A 13,700-nucleotide genomic window follows, 5' to 3' on the forward strand; every position below is an offset into this window, starting at 1 on the left:
AACTGCAAACAGTTTGCCTTGTATGAGAATGAGTTTCAATCCACGACCTTGGGAAAGGAAGGTACTGTAACCAGCCGTTTCCTTCTTCCCCATCCAAGTCCCAGGCACTCAGATTAAATGAATTCAGTATAGTCCTTACTGGTCAGGAAGGACTGGGCATCTTTACAATGTGGAGATTGTCAGTATATTCTTATTCCTGAAAGGCATCAGAGAACATTTATGACCTAAATTTTGTCTATTAATTAGCTAAGAACAAACCTAGACAGAACTGGAAGATCGTTTACTCCTTTCTCCAGTCTTCTATGAAGTAATGTACTCAAGCCACCCCAGCAGTCTAAGTTTGCTATAAGATCCTATAGAAAATGAATCCCAATCTCTCAACATTATAGCATAAAGTTATTATATATGTTATGGCTGTGGTCCCTGCTAGCAGCCTTCAACTCATAAATTCTGAACCAAATTATTACTTTTATGTTGCTTCAACTTAATTTGATGGTTGAAATAACTAGTAATCACACTTCATCCAGAATAAAAGGCTAGCCAAGGAAGATATCCCAAGGTTCTCTTCATATCTGAAAAGAAATAAGCCACATTAAAAAAAAAAAAGATAAAACATTTAATAAGTTTTTTTTTTTTTTTTACAATTTCAGTACAAATTATCACTTCAAATAAACATTAGGGTTTTTATTCATTGCTAGTCATCCAGTAAGATCCAATAAGTAATTTCTACAGTCCTTTCTAATAGAATTACTTCATTATAAAGCAAATGTTTTAATACATTACCTTGCTTATACACAGGTCAGGAGAATTTTAAGTGTCGTGAACTTCAACAACTTTAAACTTTTACAGGACTTTCTTGGGCAGATGTCCTTGTTTCAATAATTTACTGGAACAAATTTTTTTTAATTGGCAAGAAGTCCGGGAAGATTATACTGTAAAAAGAGAATCTAATTGGGGTCAGGGAGACAATGCTGAATTGTAAAGTCTGTGCCTAAAATACTGTGGTGAACTGTAACACCTTACAGAACAGTAATGAAATAAACTGCAAGGTCACAATAAAAAGGCTGGTGTGGGAACATCAAAGAAAGATTAAAAATAAAAACCACGGAATGAAATTCCCAGGATGGCAGCTGTTCATTGTCGAGATCATTCAACCAACTCTACTGCTAACCTAGGAAAGATACCCACTGTTAAGCACTGATTTAAAAAATAAGGCAATTCCAATTGTCCTTTTTTTTTTAAAAAAGTGAACATTAGTACAAGAACCTTACATATTATCAACTCAAAATCCAGTCTGTTATTCATTAAATCTGAACAGCCGTGAGCAAATAATATTCATTTCTTAATGTTAAACTACTTGTAATTTTTCCTGTGACCTGCCTCAATACAGTTCTGTGTGTTAATACTTACTGTCAGATTCTTAAGAACTATTTGAGTGATGAACACCTATCTTAAATGAAATTCTGTTCTCTGTACCATTTATTGGCGATTTGCTATCTAGAACAAAGAAGAAACCTGAAAATTAAGCACTGGAAGCAACTTTTGTGGTGCTTACTTTCCCCCTGCTTTTCTGACTCACTGTTACATAGCTATGCCTTCAAATTCACCTCCTTTTTAGTAGGAAAAGAGGTTATGGAGAAAAGAGTGTTTAAGAAATCTTCGATTCCATTCCCAACCATGCCCTTTAGAAGTGACGCGAATCCTGGTAAATGATTTACCTTTCCAGAGGCTCTTACCCATCTCGCTTCCTTTCTCCTCCTAACGCTCTCAAGGATCACGTTGTTTACTTCTTGCATTTCTCAGAGAGGTAAAAATGATATAAAGCATGTAAGTGCTAGAGAAGGCATCCTAATCAGCTAAGGCTAAAAACACCATCTTTTACTACTGGTTAACTACTCGTATTATCTATTTATCTCTATGGGTCACTAATATCTTTTTCTTTTATTAGTTTTCAGATGAAATGAGATACAGTTTTGTTTTTGTATAATCTGTAATGTATCTTGATAGTGGCAATGAGAGTTAATTCTGAAATCCCAGAGGTCTGATCAGTAAAAGGAGCCTGCCATCCTAACCATTAGCTTTGAGTACAGGAATGCCCTGGTCACATTAGGGATAACACAGAACCGTTGTTGTATGATTCTATGACATGAAAGACTCCTAAACATGGTATGTGGCACACTGAGATTTTGCCAGTAAATTTCTTATCAGCAAAATTATGATATCTGCTCCAAATGAGTTCTAGGCCTTATAACATTCTTTTAAAAATGTAAAGCAGTATGGTGATGTCATTTTTAAAAACTGAATAGGTAAGAAGTGGTGTTGGAAATGTACAGGAAAAAAAAAACCTAATAAAAATGTAGATAAGCTAGCTCAGAATATCCTGAGGTTTCTTATATATGGGGACATGTGGTACTCTCCTTCCTGAAGCCATAGCTAGGTAGACCAGACTAAAACAAATATTCTTCAAATTATAATAATGAAAATCAGTACTTATATGTACCAGTATGAGTTTTCACATTTTGTTCTTTTTCTGAATATGGAATATAAGGAGAAAAAGAAAGCCATGAGGTTTTATTTAATAGGGAATAGAGAGTGTGTAAAAACTGGTAGCACACCAGAGCTCAGGACTGTAGCAATTTACGGGACATGCAAAGTCTAAGACATGGTACAGGAGACTTAGGCAGTTGGAGCTCAGGTGAAGCTAATGGTATATGCTCCGGAACCAAAGCAGGGAATGACACCATCTCCCCCAGGACGCACACATAATCACGGCTAATATACATGTACATAAATAAACACAAGGGCTCCCAGGAATGTACAGTCTAATTTTTTGGTTGACCTATTTGCTGCTTCCTACTCTGATATCTTTTTTAACCTGGTGTCAGCAGCCAGGTACAGCTCTTAATGGTCCCAACCACCTTTTAGTGGAATCCTTACACTATGCATCAACCTTCAGGTGGGTCACCAAAAAGTTATTCCAAATCTGTAAAATACAAACAATATTTAAAAAAAAACTCACCACATACAAACATAACTTGAAAAACCGTTTAAAATTCAATGGGAGGGAACTTCTTGGGCATTATCGGCCAAATTCTCTTTGCTAAAATCCGTATACTGAATCCACCCGGAGGTTTCTCACACCCTGAGAGGAAACTTAACATGCACAAGTCTGGAATAAAACATATTTTGGTGGCTGAATAATAATCTTACTGAATAAGAGACACAATTTTTGGAAACTACACAAGAGTATCAATGTTTTTTCAGTGTGCCTTTAACTAGATGTCTCTTTCAACTGGGGAGTTGAGACCAATGGGCTTTCCCCTGTTAAGGTGAGGCCAGGGGGAGAAGGCACACATCCTGTGGGAGAGCTGCTGTCGGAGTTTCCCAGTCATGTTTTCGCCAGTGGGTCAAACACCTGCAGCACCGTCCTCTTGTCCTTGTCACTGGTTGTCACCCAGGGACCGAAGTCGTTTTGTCTGTGCTCCAGTGGCAGCTCCTGGGCAGGTGAGGCACTGACTTGCTGGGGGGCTGCGTGTGCTCTTCCGAGGTTCCTGTTCCCCGAGTCCAGGGGGTCAGGGCTCTTGGGAAGCCAGGAGGTATTCAACAGGTTACGGTGGTGGAGAAGGCTCCAGAAGGGATCCTGATAATCCTGATAATCGCCGAGGAGGGGGGCGGCCTCTGACTTCGTGTCCTTGGTGCCATCGGCCTCAGGGCTTGCAGGTGATGAAGGGCCAAGGAAAGCCGGCTGGGGGAAGAGCGCGCCCCCAGCAGGCAGGGGTGCGGGGGGACAGTCGCTGCTGGGGCTGCTGCAGGGTGGCCCCTGGAGAAGCTGGCAGTTGCTCTGCAGCCCCTGCAGATGCAAGGCCGCCGGCGCCGCCTTCTTCCTCCGCGGGGGCACCTGGGGCACGAAGGGCGGGGCCTCCGGAGGGGGCGGGGCGGCCGCGGTCGGGGCCTCGTCCGGCGCTGGCTTCCCGGCGGCGGCGGCGGCACCTTTCCCGGGCTGAAGTGTTCTCGGTTTGGGAACGGGAGGGACTGTCGCTAGAGGAGGGGTGTCAAGGCTCGTCTCCGGGGGCCCGATTGTAAAATGTACGGCCTGATGCCCAAACTGTTCTTCCGGTGACGCGGGCTAAGAAAAGGCACGACAGAGAGCGTCAATAAGCAGCCCGCCCCGGGGAGCTGGGAATCAGAGCACACAGACGCTGTCCACAGGCGAACAGAGGAGGGGACAAGCGGACATTCTAGCAAATTCAGGATTTGAGAATGTCTGGGATGCGGGAGTGTGACCAGGCAGGAAAGAGCATGGGAGAAACACACGTATCAAGGAGGACCAGCAGATCCGATGAAATATGAGTGGGAGCTTTCAAACCAGGGCCCCCATGAATAACCTGAAACAAGTTTCTGTTACCTAGGAAACGGGGTGATGCTCTTCCTTTATTAACAGCGAACCTCTCTGAAAACTTTTCTTCGAGGCCGCAGCTTTGATAATTCAGTCTGTACCACACTAAGGTGAAGTAGCTTATGTCACAGCATTAAGCTAATAGAAGGACTAATGGGTATACTTGCTCCTTGAATCTTTGATATTTAAATATAGAAGAATGGAAAATTTCATACAGGAACTTCACTTCCTTGGTTCTGATTCAAAAGGATCACAAAGAAAACAACTGCATGAGGCCAGAGGAAGCTTTTGTAAACACACGGCTTACGGTAGCTTAAGCGTCCGCATTTCAGTATTTCCACTGGTTCTTTAGAAAACTAGCTGCAAAAACAACCCTTTCTCCGACAGCCTTTTACTGCAGCTCCTGTGCAGTGGGTGGGGAAACTGAATCCATTTCTGCCCCTGGCTTTGAAGACAAAGCGAGAATAGGGAAGAGGAGGAAAGAGGTCTGTTGTGTAAGGAGGCGTGGAAAATAGGCAGATGAATGTGCAGACGTGGGGCAGCGAGCAACCCAGAAAACACAAAGCAGGCCCTGTAAGAACCACGCGCCCAAACCACGCTCATGCTTTCTACAGGTGGAAAAGCAGCCATTCTGTAATGACCAGCCAAGGGATTACCAGGTGTCCGTGACTAGCACACTGAGCTCAAACGGAAGATCCAGATGTCTCTAGAGGTGCCAGTCTTTGGGCTGCTACTGTCCTGACAAACTCATGTCTTTGAAGCAGCAAGCAAGGCTGAGAAGCTTGAGAGCGAGAGCAAAAAACAATCTGCAAGAAAAGTGGCAAGAAAAGCTGTCGAGCCTCCAGGGTCCGGGGCCGCACAAGCGCTTGTCAACATGGCCAATCCAGGAACGGGTGATTGTTTTTCTAATGCAAATAAAAATCTGTACACGTCAAACCGTGGGCATAGGACACAGACCACACACAAATGGGAATCACTGGGACACTTGGAATAAAGCACCCCACGGTGGTTCGGTTTGGGAACTGAAATGGAACATTTGGGCAGCGTGATACCGCCAAGCTGTTCCCGTCTTGGTGAGAAATTCCCAATGTTTCTGCTCAGCTTGAGCCAAGAAGCAGCAGGGATGCGAAGAAGAAAGCGATTGCTGGGCATTTTCCTCAAGGATGGGGCTGTGTCTGGGACTCGTGAACACGTATAAAGAGACCAGACCCGTCGGAGATGTAATTCTTATCCAACAAGACACTTGAGCAAGCCAGGAGCAAGAGGCTTGTGCAACCAGCTCCTTACCTTTCCTGTCCTCCTCAAGGCTGGCTTCTTGATGGCAGGAACTCTGGGTGCGGGCCGACGGGGCAGGAGTGGGGCCACCCCCGCTGTGGGCTCTGGTTTGGAAGGTCCCTGGTCCCTCAAGGCTGTGGCATTTAGGGCTTCTCCTGGGGTGCCTGAAACATACAATTGCACGGCTAAAGTGTAAAGGACAAGGCATCGAATTATCCTTATTCTAAGGATAATTTACTAATGCAATGTATTTCTTTGCTATCTAAAAATAAATCTTTGAAGGTTGTCAGGACCCACCAGCTAGGTTTGGCCCCCAGCTTCTCATTCTCACCTTCTCAACAGGGATGGTGATCTAGGGTCTGTGGAGGGGAGGATCAGTGAGGCCCTGACATCACGTGCAAAGTTTAACGTGTCCCTGTGTTTCTCAGGGTAGATGACGCAAAACTCAAAATCTCAGCAGGGCCCATGACCAAGAAAATGTTAAGTTGGGACCCTGGGTAGATTTCAAACCTCAAACCTCTGCATCTATAGACTTAAAAAAAAAAAAGCTTTACTGCAATGTAATTCACATACCGTAAAATCTACCCTTTTTAAGGATATAATTTGGTGGTTATTAGTGTAGTCACAAAGTTGTACAACTATCACCACTATCTAATCACCAGAATATCTTCCATCACCCCAAAAAGAAACCCCACACATTCCCATGCTACTGTGGGTAGCAGTCACTCCCCACACCCTCCTCTCTCCAGCCCCTGGACTGAGAGTCAAATATATTTGACTATTCTGGACACTGCACATAAATGGAATCACACAATACATGGCCTTTTGTGTTTGGTTTCTTTCACTTAGCACACTATTTTCATGATTCACCCATGATTTAGCATGTGTTAGTACTTCATTCTTTTTATGGCTGAATAATATTCCATGGTATGGATATACCCCATTTTATCCATTCATCAGTTGATGGACACTTGGGTTGTTACATCCATACAATTTGAGTTATTTTTGTTAATAAAAAAGAAGCCATGGTGTTATCCTACAACAGTGTTTCTCAGCCTCTTAATCCATGCCCTCCTTAAATGTTGTTTGGGAATTCCAAATAAATTAAATACCTGGACTAAAAGCAAATCAGGCAACTGTAACTGCATCTGGCTTTCCAGAGGGCATAATTTCCCCTCTTCAAAAGAGATTCTAGTATAAAATCGCAACAAAAAACCAAAAAATGTTAGTAACCAGTGATTTTGAATGCACAGAGGAGATTCCAAGTTAAAACATGGTTAACATGGGCTAGGTGAAGTAACAGCAACAAAAAATTAACAGGCAGTATGGCAGAGAAGAGGCCCCTGCCTGATGGTAAAGAATCTACAATTGCTGGCGATTTAAAAAAATAGATGTTTTGCCTGAAAGAGGACGCCTACCTACCTACCTCTTTTTACAGAGCTAGCAAAATGAGTTAGCGCCTCTTCTAAAACTCGTGTTTGTTTATTTCAGTCTCTTCCTTAAGTGCTGCTTAATAATCTTGGGATTATTTTTACATACTTACTGAATTTTAAATATACAGTTTTAAATGGACAATAAGTCTTAGTAGCTGAATTTTATAAAATGTTGCTAAAGGGGACTTTCACTGAATACTGCCTCCAGAAAAAAGAGCGTTTTCCTCTTCTAGGCCCCGTTTAGTAGGAAGACGAAAAGAAAAGCAGAATTGGCAGGAGAGCCCCAGGGGAACGCCCACCTCCTCTGGCTTCCAGGAGACATCGGATTGCTGCTTCCGCCTCCTGAGCGTTGGTAGTTTTGATCTGCTTGACGTTATAAGGCTTACTTATCCCAGTCCTAGCTTTGGGCTTGAGGACAAAATCAGGAAAAAAAAAAGCATATTAGCGCAGGTAGGAAACAGCCTCACCTGGTGAGTTCTCTGCCTACCGATCTGTACAGGAGCGTGAAGTTGACAGAGCTCCTTCAGACGGTGATTAAAACACAATGCCAACCCAAACCGCATCCCTCAAGCCTCTTCCCCCCGCCCAGCACACACATATCAAGCATGGGGGGAACACAATAATGTTTAGACGACCCTCGTCTCCTAAACTGGACGATTCCAGGATTTTGCCATGTGAACAAACCATCCTCTATCTTTATTTCAATAACCAGGTAAAAGCCAGAAAGCATAGTCAGAAGCCACTCCTTCCACGGTCCAGCGGAGTCATTAAAACACTTTTCCAGATGTTTTCTCAAAAGTGCTCTTTCTACCTCTTCGCTTTTCTGCCTCTTAACTGAGACCTCTGAGTCGCCTTTGAGAACCTGCTTTCATTACTACAAACCACTGAGGTCGAGTCAACCGCCTACTTCCGCTGTGACCGTGACCACCGGCTGGCCCAGCTCTCCACACTCTCTTGGGACACGTTAGCTTCCACCCAGCCCCCCTCCCTCACCTCTAGTCCATTGACCTTCACCTACCATCTTCTTTAGATCTCACAGCCATCCTCCGGAACTCCCCGCCTCTAAAACCCTACACGACTGTTATGATTACTAATGTCCCTACTGCGTTATTTAGGTCCCATTAGATCTCTTTTTAGCCTCTTCTCTGAAGACAACTGATCTGAACTTCTCTTATTTCCCCCTTCTATCAGCCCCTGCTCTATACACCAAGGTCAAAGGCAAGCATCGGAAGGGAGAGAAGCAGGTGGGTCTGGAAACCAACAGTCCCTCCCTGAAGGGGCACTTGGGAGTTTTCATCAAACGTGATTTTCTCTCTCACGCTCTGTACAACCATTTAAAAACCCTATAAAGGGCCTGGTACTAAGTTATGGGGTTTGGGGATGAATGGTGGACAGGCAGAGAGTTAAAGAGATAGACATGTATATATTCACTGAAAAGAGGTGATCCTGCACGATGTTAGGGGCTGAGGATGAACCACGGGGCAAATCTCTTGGGTTTGAAATGCTGACCCATTTCGCTATGATCTGAATACAGAGAACTCACTGCTTGCTGAGGTGCTCCTGGCAGAAGTTTTGCTGTCTGCAAAATCGAATACTGCCCGTGGGTGCCAGAGGAGATGGACACATCCGAGGCTGACTTTTTCACCATTAAACCAGCTGTAAAGACCAAGGAGGGCAGAGTCTCAATCTCAGTGAAGTCGCAGCTGCTTCGATGCAAATCCCCAGCCAGCTGAGAGCAAGGTCACAGTTAGGGTCTGAGTACATCCATGGCCTTTGGGGATTCAGAGGCGCTACTGAGTTTCTCTTGTGATTCTCTAATAACTTGGCCTTATTAATGTAGATTCTCTGGAGAAGCACTGTTTGAATGAAAATTTTAACCTAACATCCTGGGGGAGTTAAATCTGATATAAACTCTGATCAATCATTTTTAAGTGGTTTAAAATACACTACTGTTATTAGGACCAAATTTTTAAAATACTTTGTGGGCAAAATCTAACAAAAAAAATCCCAAAGCAGGGGAATAAGTTAGATTAAATAATACCTGCAGCCATTAACAAATCATGTTTTAGAATAACAGTTAATACAGAGACATTAGATGAAACACAAATGACCAAACAAAATGGACACTAATTTTGTAAAAAAAAAAAAAAAAATGAAAAATTGTGTATAGAGGACTTCCCTGGTGGTGCAGTGGTTGAGAGTCTGCCTGCCAACGCAGGGGACATGAGTTCAAGCCCTGCTCCGGAAGATCCCACATGCCGCAGAGCAATGAAGCCCGTGCACCACAACTACTGAGCCTGCGCTCTAGAGCCCATGAGCCACAACTACTGAGCCTGCGCGCCTAGAGCCCATGCTCCGCCACAAAGAGAAGCCACCGCAATGAGAAGCCCGCGCACTGCAACGAAGAATAGCCCCTGCTCGCCACAACTAGAGAAAGCCTGTGCGCAGCAACGAAGACCCAGAAATAAATAAATAAATTTATTTTTAAAAATTGTGTGTAGATATAGATATATCTAATTGGAAAAACGATGGAAATCTTTTGGTTAACAACTATTATCTCTAGGTAGGTGAAATTAAAAACTTTTATTGTTTATATTTATCTCTTTGTAAATCTCTACAATAATATAGGACATAAATTTGTTTTTTATTTATTTAATATTTTCTTTTCTGAGTATCAACTCAGAAAAGTAAAAAAATACGCTTAACAAGTCATGTGTTTCTGGCTTGCCATTGATTACTATTGTGCTGTAAGCCAAGATGAACCCAATTCTGAAAGTATAGTCTTAGAAAAATGTTTACCGTCACACTGGGGGGGCGGGGGACGAGGAGAAGTGAACAGTGGAGGTAAATAGAAACTGATCAAAAGCATGGCATGACTTTATTTCAGATTGCTAAGGAATGTCTCATGGACAAAGCACTGCTTTTTCTGAGGAGCCAGGAAGAAAAGTGCTATCCTGAGACCCGGGCTAGGAAGTGCTGTTCTCAGCAGGCTCGGGCTCACAGACGGCAAGCCTCCTGCTTAGAGGTGGGTGTGTGGTCACCTTATGGGTCAGAGCACCTGGGCTTACTCGAGTCCTCATATGCAGAGAGAGGGTGGGCAGCAGTCCAGGAGAGAAGACATGGAAAGAAGCCATGGGGGGTGGGGGAGGAAGGAGCTCCAAATGTCCCTAGCTTGTCTGTGGCCCCAATTTTCCATCCCATAAGGTTTCAAACTGAAAGCAGCTTAAAGCAAAAGCACAGCTACGGGAGGACGAAGAACAGCTTTATAAAGGACTCATGTGATTTGCCGTGAGAAACATAGCTATCTCTGATATCAAACTTGCCATGGATTTAAGACAAAAAGGAGCCCAAGGAGGGGAAAAAAGCACTGTGGAAACTCAAAGGCTAGATTCAGAGCCGCTTGTGCAGTAGCAGGAAGTACGCAATTATTCCCAGCAGGCATCGTGGTGAGCGGAAAGCAAGCGAAGTCTTACTTGGAGGGGGGGGTCTCTGCGGTGGGTGAGGTGGCCGAGGCCTGTTGGGAACCGACAGAGACCGACTTGGAGAGCGGTGGCGGAAGTCCCCAACTGCTTCCAGCTCCTGCTTTAACTCCACCAGCTCAGCATCATCTGGAGGACATGGCAGGGCGGGAGTCAGATGAGTCAGACTCAGGTCTGCAGGGACCCGGCAGTGGCAGGAACTCCTCCCACAGGACAGCTTCAGGGTCCCTCTCTGCTGGCATGGGGGACGGGGGGAGGGTACCCAATGCCTGCTTGGAACATTCAGTGAACCGTGGACAAGGTGTGCTGTCCAGACACGAGAGACACTGAAATATTTTAAAGTGTAGGCATGCTTTCTTCTGAAATAATCCACAAGACTTGCACACAGAGTAGATAGTTGAAAACCAGAGCCCCTCATTCTTAATACCTCATTCTGAAACAGGACAAGAGTTTTGGACTTGAGAATATTTTCACTTCTCTGCCAGCAGGGCAGCCTGCGAACCCCTTGCCAAGGTCCAGCTCATTCAAGCCCCAAATCCTACAGCCCATGCCAGCTACTGCCCAAGCATTCGCCATCCTGACTCACCCTGCAAAACCCTTCTAATGCTAAGAGGGGTGTGGGGAGGTGACGGCTTCGGTTTTATTACACGTACATTTATTACATTTAAATTCAGGACAACTGTAGGTCTTCTCTCCCACGCTACAACACACTCTGATTCATTTTATTTGGGCTCATACACCCCGTCCCTCAAATCCAATAACTCAGCCTCATGTGTCTCTGGTGTTCTGTTGGGGGCAGGCAGGATTTCTCCTGAAGGGAGTGCCTGAACGCCCTATAGCACTGAGGAGATGTTCCCTTGACGTCCACCAGGGGGCAAGGCTGCTCACATGTGAGAGCCCCATGCTGCTCTATTAATTCTTCATTCCAAGGGGCACATCTGCCCAGCCCTTGAGAGGATGCCTGAATGATGGCCACCCTGGAGACGACGACTGCTTCTCGTCTCAAGAGCACATCCCTCCAGCCACTTTCACTCCAGGGCAGGAGCCCTCTGGACGTGCAATGTGCAGAACCCCCTGGATTCCCTGATGAATCCAGTCCCCAAACCTGGATACACGTTCCCAGTCACCTGCGGAGCTTCATGAGTCGCTAGATTTCCAGGGTCCCAGCTCACACCTGCCAAACCCACATCTCTATGACGGGGCTCAGCAACCTGTAAGTTTAAAAGCCCCCTCTGGTTCAATGCAGCCAGGCTACTGACCAGGTTTGGGACCAAATACAGTCAAAAAGGCTTGGGGGTTCTTTGTACCTGTCCCAGCGAAGTACCTTTTCTGGGAAGCATCTTATTGTCAACTCTGTTCTCAGCCGCAGCTCAAAGGGTCCTGAGACGTGGCTAAGCCCCTGCACCTGCTCTCCTCCAAGGGGGAGACACAATGTCCAGCAGCTGGAAGGCACTCGTGGCTATGGCTGAAACTGAGCTGAAGAGTCTGATGCAGAATATGAAGTACTCTGCTCTAATAATCTAGGGACCTGGAGCTCAATCCCAATGACTTTCAGTCCCTCTTAAGTCTAAAATGACATAATGATGCTAAGGTGTAATATTACTGTATAATAATATAACAGTATATGAATGTAACCAGACACCAGCAACTCAGGACATAGATATTGAATATGTCTCTTATGGGATTGAATCAGAAAAGTTTTGGAGAGGGAAAAAAAATCACAAATGTAAAGCCAGTTCAGAGCTATGACAATTTAAATTGCACAGAGGAAACTAATGATCATGAATCCGGTATGTTATAGGGGTACCAGTTGTTGGAAAAAAATAAAATCACTAGAGGAAATCAGTGTGGCGGCAGCTGGATTCCTTCTCAGAGCCCAGTTTTCACCACTTGCTGTGACCTCTTTTACCCCTTTGTTCATGGGCCATGCATACTTGATGGCGGCATTATGTGATGCCCGGCTGCTGAGACAGTGATCGCTATACCAGAGGTGATTTAGAAAAGGAAGGTCCAAGCTACCTCTGTAGGTTGGATGCTGCTTCTTTTTGGTGAGTGCCGGTGACCGGCTTGGAGGCGCCACTGCCATGGAGCTGGGGGCATCGGCGAGCTCGTCTCCCCCCGCTTCACTATCTGAGACCACAGGCTGACTCAGTTCATCCACCAAATAGTCTTCGTCGTCTTCGAGAATATCCCCTTGGAGAAGGAAATGTCACAGCAAACAATTAGGGGGAAAGGGCCTAGTCTTTTATCTGTGGGTCTGTTTCAACATCGAGGCCTGTGGCTTGTGTCAGGACACACCTGAGGCACGGCCACCAGCAGCCCAGGGCACCCATGTGGCAGCAGGGCTGGGACCCCAATTCCATGGATGCCTGAGACACAGGACAAGCCCACAGCCCTGACATCCTCCAAACTGTCTTCAGTGTAATTTTAGACACCTCCCTTCTTACTTGTCATTGCGTGCATCACTCCTACCTGTGAATACCACCCAACTCTGGCATGGAGAGTAAGCCTGAACTTAAGCATCCTCTCTGACCTTCCCGAGGGAGGGTCTCAGAACAGATCCTGAGGCTCTCGTGTAGGTTGCTGGGAGAACGTCTCGCCTGCCCGCCTCACCCTACGCACCGGGAAGTCCTCACTCGCAGGATGACTCACCTTCTGACTCATAATCCAGACTCGTGAAGTCGAAGTTTTCCTCCAGCAGACAGGAGTTGGCGGTGGGGGACACAGAGGCCACGCTGTCCCGCTTTCCAATGATCTCCTCTTGCAAACCTTTCAGCCAGTCCTTGGTCTTCGGTCTAATCTTCACGGCTCTGCCTTTCACCTGTGAGGACAGAGAGGCCACCTGTGAATGAGCGCAGACGTCAGACCCTCTGACCCCAAAGCGCTTCTCGCTCAAACGCATGCATCGGGAGCCTGGCCCACCTTCACTTTGGCCAAGAAAAGCCGAGGGTCTAGACCTCAGGCAGGCCCAGCACAGCTCACATTTGGCCTGAAGAAAAGTTGAACTGTCACTTTTCATTCCATGTGAACTTAAAACCAGGATATTATCAAAACAGAAACTACCTATGAGCTGCATGTCCCAAACCACATGCTCTGAAGAGAAGGGTCACAACACTC

At 45.5% G+C, this 13,700-nt stretch overlaps 1 protein-coding gene across 6 annotated transcripts in view; it reads right to left on the minus strand.

The window, feature by feature from the left end:
• Positions 1-1,309: 1,309 nt before the first annotated feature.
• SYNJ2 (synaptojanin 2) overlaps positions 1,310-13,700 on the minus strand; it is a 97,651-nt gene continuing 85,260 nt past the window's right edge. For 2 of the 6 annotated variants that reach the window (XM_061206819.1, XM_061206818.1), the window contains exons 21-27: positions 13,236-13,404; positions 12,603-12,776; positions 10,578-10,712; positions 8,648-8,760; positions 7,404-7,512; positions 5,684-5,835; positions 1,311-4,126 (exon numbers count right to left, since the gene is read on the minus strand). In XM_061206819.1, coding sequence (XP_061062802.1) covers positions 3,389-4,126; positions 5,684-5,835; positions 7,404-7,512; positions 8,648-8,760; positions 10,578-10,712; positions 12,603-12,776; positions 13,236-13,404 — 1,590 coding nt within the window. In that variant the 3' untranslated portion in view covers positions 1,311-3,388. Of the gene's footprint in view, positions 4,127-5,058; positions 5,203-5,683; positions 5,836-7,403; positions 7,513-8,647; positions 8,834-10,577; positions 10,713-12,602; positions 12,777-13,235; positions 13,405-13,700 lie in introns of those variants that run through there. The other 4 variants (XM_061206822.1, XM_061206821.1, XM_061206820.1 and 1 more) reach the window with 4 other exon arrangements.

The sequence above is a fragment of the Eubalaena glacialis genome, chromosome 12 (genome assembly GCF_028564815.1).
Source record: "Eubalaena glacialis isolate mEubGla1 chromosome 12, mEubGla1.1.hap2.+ XY, whole genome shotgun sequence".
NCBI classification, from domain to species: Eukaryota; Metazoa; Chordata; class Mammalia; order Artiodactyla; family Balaenidae; genus Eubalaena; species Eubalaena glacialis.